Source organism: Protopterus annectens, chromosome 17.part0, assembly GCF_019279795.1.
Source record: "Protopterus annectens isolate FY-2018-M chromosome 17.part0, PAN1.0, whole genome shotgun sequence".
NCBI classification, from domain to species: domain Eukaryota; kingdom Metazoa; phylum Chordata; order Ceratodontiformes; family Protopteridae; genus Protopterus; species Protopterus annectens.
This window is the reverse complement of record NC_056751.1, coordinates 421,207,610-421,228,362: the sequence shown is the minus strand read 5'-3', so window position 1 is coordinate 421,228,362 and position 20,753 is coordinate 421,207,610. Positions and strand designations below refer to the sequence as shown.

The following is a 20,753-nucleotide window of genomic DNA, read 5'->3' as shown; positions in this document are numbered from 1 at the left end:
AAACAGTCTTGGCTCCTGTAATCACTGGTCATACCCTTTTCCCCTTGATCCCAGACACCCTTTGGATGTCTTTCCTCTGGACTCCTTAAGCAGGCTGATGCCCCTCTATGGGCTCCAGAAATGCACGAAGTACTCAAGGTGTGGCCTGGTCAGGGTCCAGCTAAATACAAGTATTTATTCCTTGCTTTGAGATTATCCCCCAAAGGATACAATTCATCACTGCTTACCATGATCTGCTCACGCTATGTTTGCTTGGTTTTCAGTTGCTCAAACTGTATTTGTTTGAGATGCATTTCCTCAGGAACAGATCACTTGCTACGTATTGCAGTAGTGTGTAGAGGCCCACCGGTATCATATTCACTCTTCTGAAAGGTCACTAGGTGGCAGAGAAAGAACTTACAGACCTTAACAGTGAGAATTCTTTCTTTGGGATGGAGTGACGAAGGTTGAAAAAGAGTGATCACTATTAAAGTGGTGGTGTGGGGGTGTGAAGCCTCCTACATGATGTTACTTTTAGTGTCTCACACATTTCCAGTCTAAAGTACATATGTATAGAACTTGTATGTACTTGAGGTGATTGGATTCCTGTAGAAATGTTCACACATTTTGTTTCCAGTTCATATATTTTGAGGCTACAGAGCAAATCCCTTAAACATTCTGTTTGATACTACCACTGTCTTCTTACTGTGTGCTGCTGATCATCCACTCTAGATATAAAAAACACACGTGGATCCTTTTGCAGTTCTCCTGCCATAAATTCCTTTCCCGAGCTGAAACTTCATATGCCTGTTGTTGTAGTACAAGTGTACTTCATATTTGTGTGCACTGACCATCAACTACCATCTTTTTGCTTGTTTGGGCAGCCTGAGTCCTTCCTGATTCCCCCTTTATTCTCCACTGCTACACCTTTCTTTGTGTTCTCTGCAGGGTCATATATCCTGTGTTCTTCCAATTAATTCATTAGAAATGAACACACTGAACAGCAATGAACAATGAAACAACCACTGATCTAATCCACTAATTACATCTATTAATGATGATAATGTACCACTTTTCAGAAACCTAAGCATCTTACTGTCCAGTCATGCAATAATGTAATCTCTTTTGTCTCAGTCCTACACCTCAGCCTCTATAGTCATCCAAGCAACATTCTTCATGGGATGGACTCAGACCCTGAAATCCTTGTGGACCATGTCAGTTGGTATACCTCTGATGACAGATAGCTGGAGTAAGTTCAAATGATATCTCTTTCCAGTGATGAAGCAAGTTGACAGTTATTAATACGAAAGCTGTCCTGTAAGAAAACTAGCCTTCCCTCAGGATTTTCAAAGAAGCTTTCCCTGCCACCTCTGTTAGATTAACCAACCTGTGGCTCCCCAGATTTCCACATTGCACTTAACCCCATACAAGCATACCACACTTGCTGCCTTCAAATATACCAGTTATCTGCCAAAGATCTTAAACAGGAGACCTGTCAGGATACTGGCCATATTTCCGAGCACTCTAAAAGGCAGCCTGTCTGGTCCACTCTTGTCATCCATCCCAGTTCCTTTTCTACTTCCTCTCATTTTATCCTGCTCTATTACCACTGATATCTCCACTCTTTTTACCTCCCTTTCCTTCTGGAAGGTATAGATGAAACATTCATTAACTATATTTGTTCCTTCTTCCCATAGTCTCTCTTTTACCCTTATTCATCCTGTCCAAATCTCTTCTTCTGTACTTCTTTTCAGCAATATAACTAAAACAAGCTATATTTTCTTTCACCCCCAACCAACTTCTGACTTGTGCCCTTGCCACCCTCATCTCTTCTGATGTACTTCTGCTTGCTTTCTTGTACTATACCTTTTCTAACTTCCAGATCCAGCCCTTACACCATCTGGTATACCCTCTCTCTTTTGTGTTATCTGCTACTAGCTTCATAATCTTATGTAGCTACAATGGCAGTCCCCCCCCCCATGTATTCCTCCTTTTTTATCCCTTGTCTACTCTACCTCTGGTATACTACCACCGTGTGCTTCCCCCCTCAATTTACTTCCAGTCCCCTACATCACCTTTGCCCATCACCAAGTTATCATAATCAATTCCATGAACTCTCACACCATTGTCTTTGTTCTTAAAATCTTGCTTTTTTCTCAAAAAAACACAATGATTATAAAAGCTATTTACCCATTCATACGATAATTTTTCATAGCAAAAGAGATTTTTTTTGCAAAAGTCCTGGACAGATAAAGAAAATCTGGCAGTGAATTCATTCATTCATTCCAGCATGGGGAGGAATTTCACAGCAAAGTCCTTGACTTGGTCAGACTGTGGGTCAGTGTTTCTCAGGTGGCCAAGCTGCAAGAATCTCTCTAGTGACCCTTATAATTGACTTTGAGGCTTTTGAATCCATTAAATCTCATTTCATTCAGGAAGCCATGAACATCTATGTCTGGTCTGAGACTGTTTCAAGCTACTGTCAATTTTTACACAAAAATTCCTTGCACAGAAACACAAATGTTCCATTACCTCTTTTCTTTTCAACTTTTTAATTCTAAAGGCACAGGCCGAGGTGCCATTTTCAAATAAAAGGCAAACCAGTTTGGTACTCAAAAACAGTAATACTACAGCCTTAACTTCCACCTGGCTCAGTGATGGCTACAATTTAGGGAATTCAGACACCATGAAACATACAGATTCTTCTGAAAATACTGCCGTGGTCTGAAAAGATATCTAGTCTCCATATTAGCTCTTTATATTAACTTAGAGCAGTTACCCCTCATCCTCTTAAATCTTGTCTGCAGTAAAAAAAAGCTTTCAAGCCAGCTATTTACTACAGCCTAAATATCTGGGGGCATACCTGCTCCTATAAAGTAAAGCCAAGTAGACATACTGTTTAGAAACTAACACACAGGAAAAATACTGGCCTACTGCAATAGCCAGCCAAATTTCAAACACTCTTAGCAGATTTCTTTTTTCTGTCTGTCGAAGTCCAAATCATCTAGGCTCAGTCATGACAACCATATCTGGCTATTGCACTGGGTGGGGGTGGGGGCAGGATTAATCTCTGGAAATGTGCAGTGGGACCCACTCCCATCAAAACACCAAAATTGTTGAAACCTCTATTTGACTTGACCCAGGCATCTATTTGAGACACAGTGTTCTTACTTACAATAAAGTAAGACCTTTGAGATCTCTCTTAAAGTGCAAAAAGTACAAATGATTGTACCCTCTGCTAATAGGAAAAGGGCATGACACTTGTTGGGATGTACGTGCGACTCAGAATATCCAGAAAGACAATCACACTTTGCTTTGGGAGGACTTCAGGATACTTTTGCTGGGCAAACTCTGCTTCACTGCTACAGAAAGGTTCAGGAGTTCTTAACACAGGCAGTTTTGCTCATAGCTGAAGTCCCGTGAGGACTCCCCTCAGTGGCAATACCTTCAACTTGTTTCCCTTTTTCAGGATTTAAGTCTAGCATCTAACCTCTCCAAAATTACATAAGGCACCAAAATGCGTCAACAAACTCCTGATTCAACAGATACAGTATGAGGAAAAGAAACAGCTCTACAGTGTTCACAGAAACAATGATCACTTCCATGCAGCCACACCAAGCCCTGAATGACTGTGAATCTGCTCCTCTGCCATCATTCTTAAGCAATGGGCTAATGACTCAGATTCTGTCCTTTTGCTGCTCATCACCCCTATGTAACAGGCCATTTTGCAAACAAAAGAGATCAGGTATAAACACCTAACCAAGCTCAGTTTTCAAGGCATCTAAGTTATTAAAAAATGGCAAAAACCTCCTATTAACCTAAAATAGCAGTGTTCGCACTTCTAGCAGGCATATAAAATGCTACCAATTATACACCATGAAGACACACCACTACCTGTCATTCCTTTACCTTAAATGAAAGGGTGCACACTGTAAGTTCTGCCCTTCACTTCATCACTTCCACCACTGGGAGGTGGCATTTCACCTTCTAATCTTGACTTCACATTTAATACCTCCCTTTTATAAAGATCACTGCTCTTTCCCTCCATCCCTCCCTTGTGTTGCTCCTCAACAATATGCATCCTGTCACAATCACACCCCACCTTATTTTGTTGCCAGTCTATATTTCTGTGATAGCAGCAAAGTCCGCCTCCCCTCCCCTCCTGATTAGCGTTGCCACCCCTCCGTTTTTTTTCCGGAGTGCCCGGACATCAGTAGGGCACTCCGGTTCTCCGGTTCTTGTAATCGGAGTCCGGAAATAGCGACGTCAGGCTCGTCAGCGCGTATTAAAAAAAAAAAAAAAACATTCCCGTCTTGGACTCTCGTTGATTGGCTGCTTGCTGCAGACGAGGCTCGTGCAGCAAGCAGCCAATCAACACGTAGAGTTAGTAGTCAAAGCCCTGCAAAGCCCGCGAAAATTTAAGAATATAAAGCTGCGCTTCAGCTTAAGTTTTTACCTTTTACTTTTGTAGTACAAAGGGTGCTGCTTAAGATCTGAAATTCTTGCTTGGAGCCTTGGACATCGTCTTCAGTGGATTGCCTGCCGCCTGGAAGCCCTGCCTGCCTGGAAGCCCTGCCTGGAAGCCCTGCCTGCTGCCTGGAAGCCCTGCTGCCTGGAAGGATTGCCTTAGCCCTGCTGCTTGCCTTGCTTGCTGGAGGAGAAGTGCTGTGGACTGGGTGGTGGTGTGTTCCCCTGCTTGCTGGCCCTTTAGCTGCCTGTTCTGTTCTGCTTCTGAGAGCTTGTTTTAGTAGCCCTGCTGCTGATTTTTCTGGAGGTAAGTGGATTTTTTTTTAATGGATTAATTCTTTGGAATTAAGGTAGATTTTCAAAGATTAGTGTGACAAGGGAATGAAATATTGCCAGCACAGCTACTAGTGAATTTTTTAAATATTAAATTTATATTAATTCACTAGCTGTGCTGGCACTATCTCATTCATTGATGGTGACAAGATGTGTGTAACTATCTAGATGTTCAACATGTGGTGATTAACTAGAACAGTTTCTAATCTGGTTTTGGACTTGGTTGCAGTGAATGTATAATGACTTCATGATTTGTATAAGATGCTTGGACTGTAGATCTGTCTTTCTAGTCTGTCATCACCGTGATGTTTACCTTGACCTGTGTTTCTTCCTAGGGTGTACAATCTTCGTAGTATAGTGAGGCTTAAATGTAGATTTTTTGTCTAGTTTGTCATCACAACTGTTTATCTTTTATCTGTGTTTTCTAGAGTATACCGTCTATACCAAAGCTTAGCTCATTTGATGTTACAGTGAATATATGATTACATGATTTGTATAAGATGCTTGGACTGTAGATCTGTCTTTCTAGTCTGTCATCACCGTGATGTTTACCTTGACCTGTGTTTCTTCCTAGGGTGTCTTTCTAGGGTGTACAGTCTTCGTAGTATAGTGAGGCTTAATTGTAGCTTTTTTGTCTAGTTTGTCATCACAACTGTTTACCTTTTATCTGTGTTTTCTAGGGTATACCGTCTATACCAAAGCTTAGCTCATTTGATGTTACAGTGAATATATGATTACATGATTTGTATAAGATGCTTGGACTGTAGATCTGTCTTTCTAGTCTGTCATCACCGTGATGTTTACCTTGACCTGTGTTTCTTCCTAGGGTGTCTTTCTAGGGTGTACAGTCTTCGTAGTATAGTGAGGCTTAAATGTAGCTTTTTGTCTAGTTTGTCATCACAACTGTTTACCTTTTATCTGTGTTTTCTAGGGTATACCGTCTATACCAAAGCTTAGCTCATTTGATGTTACAGTGAATATATGATTACATGATTTGTATAAGATGCTTGGACTGTAGATCTGTCTTTCTAGTCTGTCATCACCATGATGTTTACCTTGACCTGTGTTTCTTCCTAGGGTGTCTTTCTAGGGTGTACAGTCTTCGTAGTATAGTGAGGCTTAAATGTAGCTTTTTTGTCTAGTTTGTCATTACAACTGTTTACCTTTTATCTGTGTTTTCTAGGGTATACCGTCTATACCAAAGCTTAGCTCATTTGATGTTACAGTGAATATATGATTACATGATTTGTATAAGATGCTTAGATTGTAGATCTGTCTTTCTAGTCTGTCATCACCGTGATGTTTACCTTGACCTGTGTTTCTTCCTAGGGTGTCTTTCTAGGGTGTACAGTCTTCGTAGTATAGTGAGGCTTAAATGTAGCTTTTTTGTCTAGTTTGTCATCACAACTACAACTGTTTACCTTTTATCTGTGTTTTCTAGGGTATACCATCTATACCAAAGCTTAGCTCATTTGATGTTACAGTGAATATATGATTACATGATTTGTATAAGATGCTTAGACTGTAGATCTGTCTTTCTAGTCTGTCATCACCGTGATGTTTACCTTGACCTGTGTTTCTTCCTAGGGTGTCTTTCTAGGGTGTATCTTGTCAGTCCACAGTATGCCTGAACTTTCTTGCTGTGTTCAGACTCAGCTGGATAACGTTTGCACTAGGTTCTACATAAAAGTAGAGGGTCTTAATTTGGTGCATTGCTGTAGTGTCTGACCCATGTGTTTTACACACAGTTGAATGCCTTCTGTGCATATTCTGCTGTCACACCAGGTTCATGTGTAACAGCTGCAAGTCCCTCAGACAGGAGTTGCTTCTGCCTTTCATTGCTTTACCTTCACTGTAATTTTTCATGAGGAGTCTCATTTTTTTTTCCCTATACCAACTTGGTATTACTAGGGTGTGAAAGTCTGGAGATTCACATGTGAATGTGAACTCTGGCTAGTGGCTACTGACTGACACAGGCCCTACCAGGCACTGGTGTTGGTCACAAGTGTTTTGATTTTCTATTAATAGCTGTTTTGGTTTATTGTAGTGTTGAGCAAGGATCCTACAGGAATCATGTTCAGGAAAAGGTCAATGGATCATCAAGAAGAGGCTGAAAGCACGTCTCCTAAGAGGTTTTTCTGCAGTTATAATAAGGTGTGGGAGCAAAGCTACTCATGGGTGCGACCTGTTCCAAATGCAGATGCCATGGCAAAGTGCACATCCTGTGGAACAACTTTCACTGTAAAATGGGATGGGGAAAAGGCATTGAAAAGCCATCAGAAGTCAGACAAACATCATCAAAGCCTTCAGCTCCAGAGGCAGAACCTCGAAGTGACCAAGTTTATTCAGCCACGTAGTGTAACCAGTGAAGCTTCCAAAGTCACTGCAGCTGAAGTGACAGCAGTCTATCATGGAGTGAAACATGGTCACTCATATGTATCCATAGATTGTGGAGGTAAGCTGGCACCGACAGTCTTCCCTGATTCTACTTTGGCTTCAAATTCACCTGTGGGAAGACAAAATCTGAGAGTATTGTCATGAATGTTCTTGCACCTCATTCAGAGGAGCTCCTTCTGCAGGAACTTGGCAATTCCTATTTCTCAGTGGGATCAGATGCATCCAATAAAGGGAACAGAAAAATGTTCCCTTTAGTTATTCAGTACTTTACTCACACCCATGGCACACAACAGAAACTCCTTGATTTCTATGAGGATCATAACGAAAGTTCTGAATGTATCTTTACTAGAATAAAGGACATCCTTGTGCATAAAGGACTCAAAGTACAAAACATTGCTAGCTATGCTGCAGACAATGCCTCAGTCAATTATGGAAAGCACAGGTCTGTTTTTAAAAGTTTGAAATCTGAGGTGCCTCACATCATTGCAGCAAACTGTTTATGCCATGTAATACATAACTGTGCCAAGCATGCAAGCAAGGCCCTTGCAAAGTTTGATGTGGAGACATAGTGAGTTTTCAGCATCTGCTAAAAAAATGGCACTGTTGAAAGGCTTCTATTCTTTCCTAAACCAGGACTTTAAGGAAATAATGCAACATGTTGTAACAAGGTGGCTGTCTTTGTTCCCAGCTGTGGCAAGGCTGGTAGAATGTTGGCCTACTATTAAAAGTTATTTTATTAGTCAAGGGCCTGAGGACTGTCACCCCCTTATCTGGAAATTTGTGGAGGCCGATGAGGATGGCATCAGTGGGGATGTGTCTGAGGCAGAGTGCTACATACATTTCATGCACTACATCCTGCAGGTATTCCACAAGTCTATAGCAAAACTTGAAAGTAACACTCTCTCTGCTCCAGAGTTGTACACCGTGATGAAAAGTCTAAAAGATGAGTTGCAGAGAAGGCTAGATGACCAGTTCTTTGGTACTAAAGTTTCATCTGCCTTACAGCACTTTACTCCAGCTGTCGCACAGCAGGTCTGTAGAACCTTCTGTGATTTTTACAGTAAAGCACTTTGTTACCTACAGAAGTGGTTTGACTATCATAATAGTCCCTTTAAAGCTATGCAGGTCCTCAGCCTCCAACATCCTGTAACTTGGCCAGAACTGCGTACAGTTGCAGACCTCTTCAAATTGGATGTGGACATTGAAGCACTTTACTCAGACTACTGTACTTTAACTGCTGCATTGCCAGCCCTGTTACAGATGACAGAGGCATCTGTAAGTGATCGCTGGGTGACTTTTTTTAGTAAAGCTCCAGACTGCAAGCCACTTTACAGACTGGTGCAGTTTGCTCTTTCAATCCCCCCCAGCAATAGCTTTGTGGAAAGGGTTTTTTCACTTATGGGGAATGCGTGGACTGATGTAAGAAATAGAATGCTTGTGTCACTTGTGAAGGCCGAGTTGCAGGTCAAGCTAAACTTTAACATGAGTTGTTCGCAATTTTATTCATTTGTGAGAAACAACCAGCCATTATTACTTGAGGCTGCTAGATCAAATGCCAAATACAGCTTCAAGTATAAGCAATGATTTCTAGCAAAACTGAAGATACTTTAAACAGTTGCTTTTCTTTTACTATTGTGTGTGGTGAACCCTTAATGTACTGCTTTGAATGAACTGGTGTTTTTAATATCTAATTGTATTTCCATTTTAGTACTACCTGTGATATGAGACTTGGGCTTAGTTTTCCCATGCTTGTGTGTGATGTACTGTTGTATGTAGTGAACCTTTTGAAGTATTGCTAAATAAAGTTTTTTTTATTTACTTTTTGACTCGTCGCACATTTTTCTACTTATTGGTAACTGTATGTGATATTAAAGACTTATGCTGAAGGGTGGAGTAAAGGGGTGTGGCTATTAAAAGGAATGGGTGTGGCTTGATTGTGCATGGGGCGGGGCTTGTTTGTCAGGAAATGGCACAGTAGAAAGGTGGCAACCCTACTCCTGATTTATTGCTTGCAGCCCTCTTATCTTCTTTCCCAGACTCACTGCACAACAAAAGCAATAATAACCATCCATGTTCTGAGTAGCCCTTTTGTTTTTTTCTGCTACGGTCCATGTCCTTTTTCCTTCTACCTGAACACCTATCCTTTTTTGCTTCACTGACAAACCTTCTTCCATCATACTAAAAGTTACAGTTGCGGAGATGTATCTTTCCTACCCAGCTTTGACTATCTCTGTCCTTTTCAGACTAAGATGAATCATGACACTCAACAAAATCTGCCCCTCTGCAAGATCTTCTTCCCCTATTTCACAATAGTCTATGCCATTCTCCCTTGTCCACTACCAAAGTTGGTTATAAGTTTTGAATTATGTTCCTCCTTGCATACTGGCTGCTAGCTTAGGCAACACTACTGAAACTGTTAACTTCTACTCTCTTACCCTGGCAACTCCCCACATCTCACAAGACCTACATGCTACTACATCAGATGTATTTTCTGATGGGTCACCAGTACTTACGGACAGAGAGGATGTGTCTACATCCCTCTCCCCAGAGACCAAATGGCCACCTTATCTCCTTGTCCTGCTATGTTTAAGCCTAGAGATCAAATTATTCTGTAACCTGATCACTCCTAAATCCCCCTGGTGACCAAGCCTCCAGTCAAAAAAATGTTGCCTTCTGTCCTGACTTTCCTCTCCTGCCTCACTTTCAGTCCTACATATCCATCACTAACCTACATGCACTTCTCCCTCCTCAAAGGATTTACAGAGAGAAGACTCTTCACAAATGGTGCCCTAAACACAGCATATCACATGGTAGAAAAAGAGCCAAAGACAATATGAGCTGCTTCACTATTTAGTTTTTCACCATTTTAACATTCTTGGAAGGGAGCAGTTAAGCTATACCAGAGAGACACAAGTAGAACTCTGTAAGAGTGAATGTCTGTCTATTATTACTTCCCGTGGATAAGGATCCTTGGGCACCAGTGACATCTATGAACATCTTGAGAACTTTAGAAGAGCCACCTAACAGGGCACAGAATAGATGCATCAAAATGTTACATCCACTGAAGGCAGCCACTCAAAGTAAGATTCTCCTGAGAAGTTTCCTCTTGATTTTGGCTGTTTGGGCAGTTTTTCCATCTCTCTCAACTTTCTGATTTAAAAGCCTGCATTTGCACTTGTATCCTTCCTTTCCTGTAACTAGTCTAGTCCACATACAGATTGGCTGTATCCAGGACTGTTTGTAAGCTTCTGAGCCCCCCCCCCAGCCTTTCTGTGTTGGAGGGAAGCCTTCTAGCTTATCAGTAGGAGTGGTAAGCACTAGGTAGCCTATCCACCACAAGAGGAGTGGTTTCTGGCCCAGATTTGTGGTTTATTGGCCTTCTGGGCAGTTTCTTCCATCTCTTTCAACTTTGTGGCTTAAAAGCCTGTGTTTGCACTTGTTTCCCCCATTTCCTGTAACCAGTCTAGTCCAGATACAGATTTGCTGTGTCCAAGATTGTAAGCTTCTGAGCCCCCCAAGCCTTTCTGTGTTGGAGGGAAGCCTTCTGGCTTATCAGTGGGAGTGGTAAGAAGTAGGTAGCCTATCTACCACAAGAAGAGTGTTTCCTGCCCCAGAAATTGTAGCTTATTGGCCGTTTGAACAGCTTTTCCATCTCTCTCAACTTTCCGGTTTAAAAGACCGCATTTGCTCGTTTCTCGCCTTTCCTGTAACTAGTCTAGTCCAGATACAGACTTGCTGTATCCAGGACTGTTTGAAAGCTTCTGAGTGGTGCCAGAGCCTGCTCTTCAATTTTTCCCTTAGCTCTACTTGTTCTCTCCTCTCTTGCACTTATACTAGCTTATTAGTCTAGCACTTTACCAGACTTCTTGTAGCAATTACTGTAGCACACAAGTGTTACCAGCATTAAATGTTATACAAGGAAATAGGTCTAGTACTTATTACCAATACCCACCCCTTCCAGGCATGTCTAAAGGTCAGTTCCCTGTGCTTTCTCCTATTAACCTGGTGAACTTGGGCATCCTGAGGCAATGTAGCAACTGCCTTGTGTACACTGACAACCTTCTCCTCTTCCAACATTCAGACTTGCGAGAGATGCACTTATATATCCAAATTGAAAGCCACGCACTCTCCAGCCAAGGTCAACACTTGCACCACACCACATGGAACACACAACCCTCCAGAACACACAACAGCACTGCCTTCACATAAAAATGCAAATCGCACACCCACCTTCGTGGAGGCTCTCAAGAGAAATCTGCCCAAGCAGCAGAGACCTCCAAGGCAGAAACGCACTCGACTACCACAACAGAACACTAATCATGAGACACACAACTCTCCTAAACAGTGTGCCACTCAACCAAAGCCCCTAAAGGCAAAACAGCATGCCCAACAGACTAGTCATAGGTGACTCGACAAGGAGGCACACTGATATCCCATTCACTAGGCTGAATAAGGAGAAAGTAACAGTCAGCTACCTGTCAGGTGCCAGGATCCGACACATAACGCATGCACTCAGGTCGTTCAACAACATGTACAAATATGATTCTGTCATTGTACGTGTAGGTGTGAATGACCTGAGACGTACCTCCCTGAACTACATGAAAAGAGACATGGAGGAGCTCTCGGATTATGTAGCCCAGGTGGATATGACCCTAGCCCTGAGCAGCATCATACCATCACCCAGACTGATACCACAGTACAAGCAGAAAATGATTGATTTCAACAACTGGCTAAGTTTCTGATGTCTTTCAAAGGGGATCCAGTATCTGTCTGCTTGGGATGACATGACTGACAGACTTCGATGCTTTGCTAGAGATGGCCTGCATCTGTCACCCCTGGGCTTCTGGATACTAGCCAAGGCTCTTGCCACCCCTATAGTGCCTTTTTTTAGGTGGTGTTCCAAAGACCAAATTACCACAGTAACAGCTACAAACAAATGCAATCTGAGGGTCATGTTGCTCAACGATAGAAGTCTAAATCTCAAAATGCACTCACTCGAGGCACTCCTTAAAATGGAGAACATGGACATTTGTGCTGTAACAGAGACCTGGTTCAAGGCAGCAGAAAGCACCCCTGCACTACCAAGCTATAACTCATTCCACACCTTTTGGCCCCAGAACTTAGACTGAAGCTCCAAAGGCGGTGGTGTTTCCATATTCATAAAGGATGCACATACCTCTAGACTGGTAGCCCAACATAATGCATCAGAGATACTGCAGGTGCAGCTAACATTGGGTAAGACAGCGATTCAGGTCGTAGCCTGCTATAGGTCCCCAACCATGTCCCAAGACTCACACTCCACGTTCCTAAGCACCCTGGAGAATATTAGGGTCCATCCTAACACTCTCTAACTAGGCGACTTCAACTACCCCTCCATTAACTGGGTAAACTAATCATGTACTAATACACTTGCCCAACGTTTCCTGGAGTTCATTAATTCCAATGCCCTCGACCAGCTCATTCTTACCCCCACTAGAGGTAGCAACATCCTTGACCTGGTTATTACTAACATGGGCAACCATTGCTCTACACCAACAGTCAACTCCTCCCTGGTTAGATCCGACCACAAACTAATCACCTTGGAAATCCACCTCCCCCCCAACAAAGGTAACCACCATGAAAAACTTCTCTAAAGCTAACTTTGGGATCCTAAAAACAGAGGTAGCTAACTTTATGGCACCCATGCAAATGGAGAATAGTTGCATGACTGCAGAATCATACAACAATGCACTGTACGAACATGTACACAAATGCATGGATCTCACCATACCCAATAGAACCAAGACACTCTGCTCTAAAAAAAAAGGAAGCCAATCTGGTGGTCCCCTGCCATAAACAAACTGCACAAGAGAAGGAGGAAACTGATGCAGAATAAGGTGAAGTCCCAAGAATGGAAAAACTCCCTTATCTGCCTCAACAAAAAGTTGAGATCCCTCATCAAATCCTCTAAAGTTAGGTATTAAAACAGAATTGCAGCAGATGTAAAGACAACCACAAGGCCTTCTATAGTTATGTAAAGAATCTCCATGGCAATACCCAGATTTGCTCTGAGCTACTGCACAACGGTACCTCCTATACCCAGCCAACAGATATTGCCAGTATACTGGCCGACAGATTCAGTGCCAACTTTACCCCCCGAAAGGACCAATCACAATACCAGTAGATTGCCAGGCAGCCAGTATTACTGCTGCACAGGTTAAAACAGCACTGTCCAAGGCCAAGAATACAGCTTCTATGGGACCTGACAATATCTCTGGTTGTGTTCTACATGAACTACAGAGTGAACTGGCACCTCACCTGTGTGCCCTGTTCAATCACAGCCTCACCTCAGGCTTTGTCCCTGCCGAATGGTGCACTGCTACAATCATCCCTCTTCACAAAGAGGAGCAACTACAGACCCTGGGAACTATCTCCCCATTAGCCTGATGACGTCAGACGATTGCAAGTTGGGAGCTATTATTAACTCCCCAAGTGATGTTGACATCCTACAGAATGGCCTCACTGTGACCAACGACTGGTGTCAGACCCATGGCCTTAAGCTCAATGCCAAAAAAATGTGTTGTCATCCTCTTTAGGAAAAGCCCGGCTCCCCTAAATTACCACACTGATGGTAGTCCACTGAACACAGAAGGCGTTACAAGAGATCTGGGAACACAGGTTGACAGCAACCTCTCTTTTGATCACCACATTGTCACTGTGGTCAGAAAGTCCTTCTATGTGGCACATCTCATTACTAAGGGTTTTGCATCCAGGAAGAAAGAGGTCATTGTCTCCCTCTACTCTTCCCTCATTAGGCCACTCATCAAGTACAATGCCCCATTTGGTATGTACCTCACTAGACACCTGCAACAACTGGAGAGGCCACAAAAGTACCTCACAAAGAGGATCTTATGCCTTAAACACCTGTCCTATATGGACAGACTCAAAAAACTCCAACTATTCTGTCTCATATCGCCTACTTAGAAGCGATCTCTGTTTGACTTACAAAGCCATATTTGACTCAGCTCTGTTAGAAATGCTACATCTAAAGAATTCCCAATCCCTCCACACCAGATGCTCCAGAGACCTCAACCTCATTACCACAATTAACAGAACATGCTGGAGGGACAGGTTCATAACCCAGAGACTGCCCATGCTATGGAACAGACTTCCCCATACATGTCAAGCAGAGCACCTCGCTGACCCTCTTTAGCAGAAATATTGATGGGTGGATGGGAAACAGAAAATTCACCACGGGGATTACACCAGTGGCTCTATTCGACAGAGGCACAGGGAACTAAGGTTGGGTGGCACTATGCCAGGGTAATCCTATGGCTAGGCTTGTAAAGGCCCCAGTGCCATTAGCCTAGTACACACCTATGAACCTATGATGTGCCAACAGGCATTCATGTCTCTTGATCCCATTAAGAAGCCTTCTGGAAACAGCAAAAACAGAATTTTAATTTTTACCATGTGGGTTTTCCCTTTAATGATGTTAAGGCTGATGTTGATGCAGTACAAAATCATCAGATACACCCCAACGTTTTAGAAAAACAGAGAATATGCAGACGTTCAGAAGCTACCTGGTGTGCCAGTGGGACTGAGATGGGTGTAGTTCAGAACTTCCAAGACAAATTATTTTTTCTGTGATGTCCAGAACTTACGTCTTGGTTGACAGCCCTTCAAGATGGAGCAAATACAAAGAATCAATATCCTACTTGAATATGACTTAAAAAGAACTCATGACTGCTGCTGGTCCTACATACTCAAAGCCCTGTCAAGGAAATTCACTGCAGGATCCAAAGACAGACAATGGTTTGGTGCTTAGTGACTTTCAGTTTGTGGAAAGTTCTACGATAGCTTCAAGAAAAAGTTGGAGTAAACATTTTCTATACAACAGAAAGGACCTTCCCCTCCTATGAAAGTCTTCAGTTATTCCCAAATCGTGCACACCTAGATATATGTGCAAGAGTCTAAAAAGAACCAAGGAGCATGAGGGTACAATACCTTACCCCAGGACACTGAAGCAGCACAAGGAGAAAATGGGAGTGTATCACCATAAGCATAATGGCGTAAGATTTTTTTGTAAAAGTTAGACAAGCACTCAACTGTTATACATGATGTAGAGTGCTCCCTGAGGAAAAACTTGATAACGTTATGAAAAACAACTATCGCCTAACAACACTTCCATAAGGAACGTTACATAACTGCTTTTTATATTGCAATATTGTTAAATTATAATTAGCTACAGCACCACAGTGCTAGCATTTGCAATTAAAGCTAACACTTTAATTTAGAGACTTTTCGAAAGACATTTAATAATAGCACTACACTTAGTACAAATCAAATAAGTATTTATCCAGCTGGATCCTTGGTATTCCCTTGTTGACAAACTACAGAAAAATTGGCCATCAGACAATCTATGCCATGAGGACATTATGATCTGGCAATAAAAGTTGGTGATATGCGTGGTGGCTTACTGTGACTTTTGGTTCATCACTGAATGACCGCTTATTGCACTGCTGCTGGGCTGACACTAACTGCTGAATCATTTCTTCTTGCTGGGGTGTCAGCTGCACAATGTCCTGCAGTGGGAATGGGGACTGCTGAGTAATTACACTGGTCCGCACAACCTCCTCCTCCTGTTTTTTCATCTTTTTGTTGCGGATCTGTTCTTCTGATAACACACCTAAAGGGAGAAAAGAAATATTTTGAAATGGTTCTTCTTTTAATTATTTAAATTACTGACTTAATTGCTAAACTCAGTACAAGAATGAAAAATACAAAATGTAATAAAGTAGCTCTGAAATAAAATGTTTTCAAGTAGAGTAGTAAACCCTCCAAGATAGATATATTTTAAAGTGACTTCCTAAAATGGCTTACAAGCGGCACACACAAAACAATCTAGTACTGAATTTCGCACAAAGGGACATACCAAGTGAATAAATACCTACTAGAAATATCTAAAAGAACAATTGGAGCTGTTAGCAGTCCTTCTCTGCTGATCACAGATGACTGCCTAAAGAGTACAGCGCCAAAAGCTCTTTCTGAAAATCTGGACCAAGGTCATGAAAACTCTTGCAATTTATTAACACAGTCTAAAAGAATGGCTTTGTCACAGCTAGTAAACAGCAAGTCCTACCGTTCAGGGATCACACTGATCAGCAAATTACTGGACATACTGAAAACATCAGACAGCCCAAGGTAGAGAGCATTTAATACCTTAGAAAGAGACAAGTGACTGTAGTACAGCCCCCTAGATAGCAACAGGAACTTAATTTAAACAAAGTAATGGAAATGAAATATATATCAACACAGACGGCATCACCCACACAGAACCAGAGGCTATTGCTAACCTTTTCTCTGACAAACTCAGCTCAAATCCCCCCTCCCGATAGTCTAAAGGAAATGCCATCTACCACAATTCCTCCAATCATTACCTGGGAACAGGTCTTCAATGCACTTTCCAATGTCAAAAGCACTGTATCGATGGGTCCCCATAACATCCCAAGATGCTTACTAAATAGCAAGAAACATGACTTCTCTGATTCACTTGAATCATTTTTTTAACTGGAGCCAACAGTTAGGTTTTGTGCCCAAGGAAAGGAAGATGGCTACAGTCATTTCCTTTCACAAAGGAGGTCCAACCACCGATCTGTGTAACTACAGGCCCATAAGTCTGACCAGCCTCATACACAAGGCAGTGGAAAGACTCATCAAGGAGATGATAAATGAGGACATAGGTAACCTGCAAATGCTGGACCCATCACAGTTAGGCTTTGTTAAAGAAAGGTCATGCCTATTAAAATCTGATGGACTTCTTTGAGAGGGTCACTAAAGCAATGGATGAGGGAAAGACTGTGCACACAGTTTACCTCTACCTGCCCAAGGCTTTTGATACAATACCCCACACAGGCATTACAGACAAGCTCACGAAATTAAGTATAAACCCTTTTATTACCCACTGGATAGCCAACTGGCTCAATGACAGGATCCAGGAGGTCAAAAGAGGTTAGGCCACCTCCATCAAGACACCAACCACTAGCAGAGTCCCCCAGGGCTTTGTACTGGGCCTCCTCCTTCTTGGTATCTATTTCTCTGAAGTGGAAGCAAATGCTGAAGGTTTATGGGTGACTAGGTTTGCAGACGATTGCAAGCTGGGGGTTATCATCAATTCCCCTGCACTAGCATTCTTCAAGAATTTCTGTCTCTGATTAACAAATGGTGCCAAAGCCATGGTTTTAAACACAATGCTAAAAAATGCTTAATTGTACCCTTTGGGAAATCAGCAATCCTAGCTAATTACTATGTTAATAATACGCCCTTAAGAGTTGACCCAGTGGTCAGGGATCTAGGTACACACACAGACAGTAGCCTTACCTTTGACCACCACATGGCCACAGTGGTGAGGAAATCTTTTTTATCTTGCGCAATTTATATGTAAGGGCATAGCATCTAGGTCCAAAGAGGTCATTATACCACTGCACTCTGCCCTTATCAAACCAAAGTACAATGTTCCCTTTGGTATGTACCAGAACAGGCATATACAGCAACTAGAGCAACCTCAGAGGTTCCTTACAAAAAGAATACAATGAGGAACAAACCTGCCTTAAAGCCCTTTTCCTCTACTCAGACTCCTACAGTCTGCTAAGGTGTGATCTATGTCTGGCTTACAAGCCATCCGCAAACCTCACACTTATGAATCTCCTGCATATTCCTTAAGTCAAACAGTGCCAGAAATACATATATTTTGTCTGTGAAAAACAGAACATGCTGGAGAGACAGATATATGTTCCAGAGACTGCCCTTCCTATGGAACAGGCTTCCTTTCCATGTGAAGCAGAGTTAATGTATTACCCAATTTAAGTGCAACCAAGACCAGTGGATGGGGAATAGGAAGTTTACACCAGGTCTGGCATCCATGTCCCTTATGCATACTGGTAGTTTACAGATGCCTGGCCTTCAAACTTCTACTTGGACATTATTCTTTTGGAAAAACTTGGCTAAGCTTAGAAAGGTCCTGTTTGTTAGCCTTGTAATAATCTACAAATCTATACCACCCCGTCCTAGTTTAAGAGTCAGTGAATGCTGTTATACTGCATGTACAATCACAGAATTCATTTTACTGTGACAATCTAGCTACTACCACACAGAACACATCCTATCCAGAAGAGATTTCAAGCAATCTTCAAGAAAATGCCATTATTTGGTCCTTACTGAAACACAGGAAAAGCTCTGTGTTATCAGATAAAGTAGTACTACAAACACTTCTTTTGCAAGGTATTTCCTAGTGGAAGCATACAGTAGCAGGCAATGGTGCCAGAAAAGAGGCACATGGAAACCCACAAGACAGTGCTTAATTGAGGAACCTATGAGAAGCATGCTCAAGTGAATAACTGAGTTGGCACATAGATCCTCCAATGACTCCTGGGTGGAAAAGTGCAGGGTTTGGGCAGGATTAATTCAGTCAAGAAGCTCCTTACGTAGGAAGGAAAGTACAGATGTGTAAAATATTACCATAACAGTAGATGTCTTTTTCTTCACTGTTGCTGTATTCTTTAGGTAAGGGATCTCCTGTCAAGGATAGCCTAATGTCTGGCCAACATACCAAAGTCTTTATAGAGTTTCTAGATGCCGTACATTACACATATGCTCCCCGTCCCAAATATAGGGCATAAAGATGACATACGGACATACACACCTAGGCCCCAGGAGAAATAGAATGTCCTTAGGGACTAGGAGGAACATGTGCATCCAAAAGGAAAACAGAGAAAAGAATCCTTGGCCAGGATGGCAAGAAGAAAGTACAGTTGTTTACACTTACCATAAATGTAGATGTTCGAGTGTATTCACTGTTGCAGTCATTACATTAGGGTAATCTGCTGGCAGGTTGCCCTCAGTCGGCCTGATTAACAAAGTCTTGGGTCCTGCGTCGGTTGCTGTCCCTTCTTCCATGACGTCAGGTCGTCAGGGGTATAAAACATGCAGCTGACGCCATTACATCAGTTTTTATTGCCCCAGATGTCAGGTGCCCCCCAAAATGGGGAGCAAAATATATAAGTAATTAAAAACACAAAAATATACCTCCAAACAAAAGCAAATACACCAAAAAGGCTTTTAAGTATAGTAAAAGAAAGTAGAGGTATAGTAAGAGAACAGGGGGCTGGAGGGAGGGTAACCAGGACTGCAACAGTGAATACACCCGAACATCTACATTTATGGTAAGTGTACACAACTGTACTATGTTCTTTGTGTTTCACTGTTGCAGTCATTACAGTTGGGTAGATTCCCAAAGCTATGGTTGGGAGGATGGATTTATACAGCAATAGGACCGGCTATAAGGCCCTGCAAAACAGCAGTGGCAAAGCCAGCTCTGGATTTAGAGAAAATTGGTAAGTGATCATGCTTGGTGAAAGTATGAACTGAACTCCAGGTAGCAGCTTCTAGAATATCCCTGGTAGGAACACCTCTGAGAAAGGCTGTAGAAGTAGATGCAGCCCTGATGGAATGAGATCTGATCCCCTGGGGGACAGGTTTTCCATGGTGCTTATAGCAGAAATGAATACAACGGCTTATCCATTTAGAAATGGTTTGCTTTGAAATAGCCTTCCCCTCTGCCCCTGCAGCAAATGTTACCAGCAGTTGTTCCGATTTTCTTCGAGATTTAGTCCTGTCCAAGTAGAATCTAAGTTGTCTGTGTACATCCAATGAATGCAGAATCCGCTCCCCCTTGTTCTGTGGATTGGGAAAGAAAGTTGGCAAATGAATGGACTGATTAAGAGCCACACTGGATACCACTCTGGGCATGAAGGATGGATTGGTCCTGAGTGACACCCTGTCCACATGAAAGCTGATGAAAGGCTCCACTGCCATAAGGGCCTGTAATTCTAGCTGAAGTGATTGCTAAAAGGAAAGCTGTTTTCCAGGAAAGAAATTTTAAGTCTGCAGTAGCAGCTGGCTCGAAAGGAGGTAGAGTGAGTTTCTCCAATACAAAGTTAAGGTCCCAGGCAGGCCTTGGAGCTCTCCTGGGTGGTCTCAAGTTTTTTGGCCCCTCTGAGATGCTGCTTTACCACAGGATGAGAGAAGAGGGGGGGTTCTGTGTTGTAATGAGCTGAAATGGCTGAGGCATGGATTTTTATGGAAGAAAAAGACAGGCCCTTGTGAAGCATCTCAGTTAAGTATTACAAAATCTGAGGTAAATTAGGTGCTGCTGTGCTCAACCCTTGAGATGGATTCCAGGCACATAATCTTTTCCATTTGTCAGCATAAAATTTTCTAGTACTAGGTCTTGTCACCTTCAAAATGACATCTATCACAGGTTTGCAGAGGAATGCTAAGGGGGAATTTAAATGATTAGCCAAGCTGCAAGATTCAATGTTTGGAGCTGAGGGTGCAGAATTTGGTTCTCCTGCTGAGACAGTAAGGAAGGTGTCTGTGGCAGGTGCCATGGAGAAATTTGTGACAGAATGCACAGGAGTGGGTACCAGTGTTGGTGAGGCCAGTCTGGAGCAATCAAAATCATTTTTGGTTTGTCCTGTTTGACTTTTAGTAGAACTTTAGAGAGCAGAGGGAGAAAGGCATAGACTGATAGGTTTTTC

General features: G+C 42.4%; 1 protein-coding gene across 3 annotated transcripts in view; it reads right to left on the bottom strand.

The window, feature by feature from the left end:
• NR1H2 (nuclear receptor subfamily 1 group H member 2) overlaps positions 1–20,753 on the bottom strand; it is a 1,405,479-nt gene that overhangs the window by 589,817 nt on the left and 794,909 nt on the right. For all 3 annotated transcript variants that reach the window (XM_044059298.1, XM_044059300.1, XM_044059299.1), the window contains exon 5: positions 15,636–15,844. In XM_044059298.1, coding sequence (XP_043915233.1) covers positions 15,636–15,844 — 209 coding nt within the window. The remainder of the gene's footprint in view (positions 1–15,635; positions 15,845–20,753) is intronic.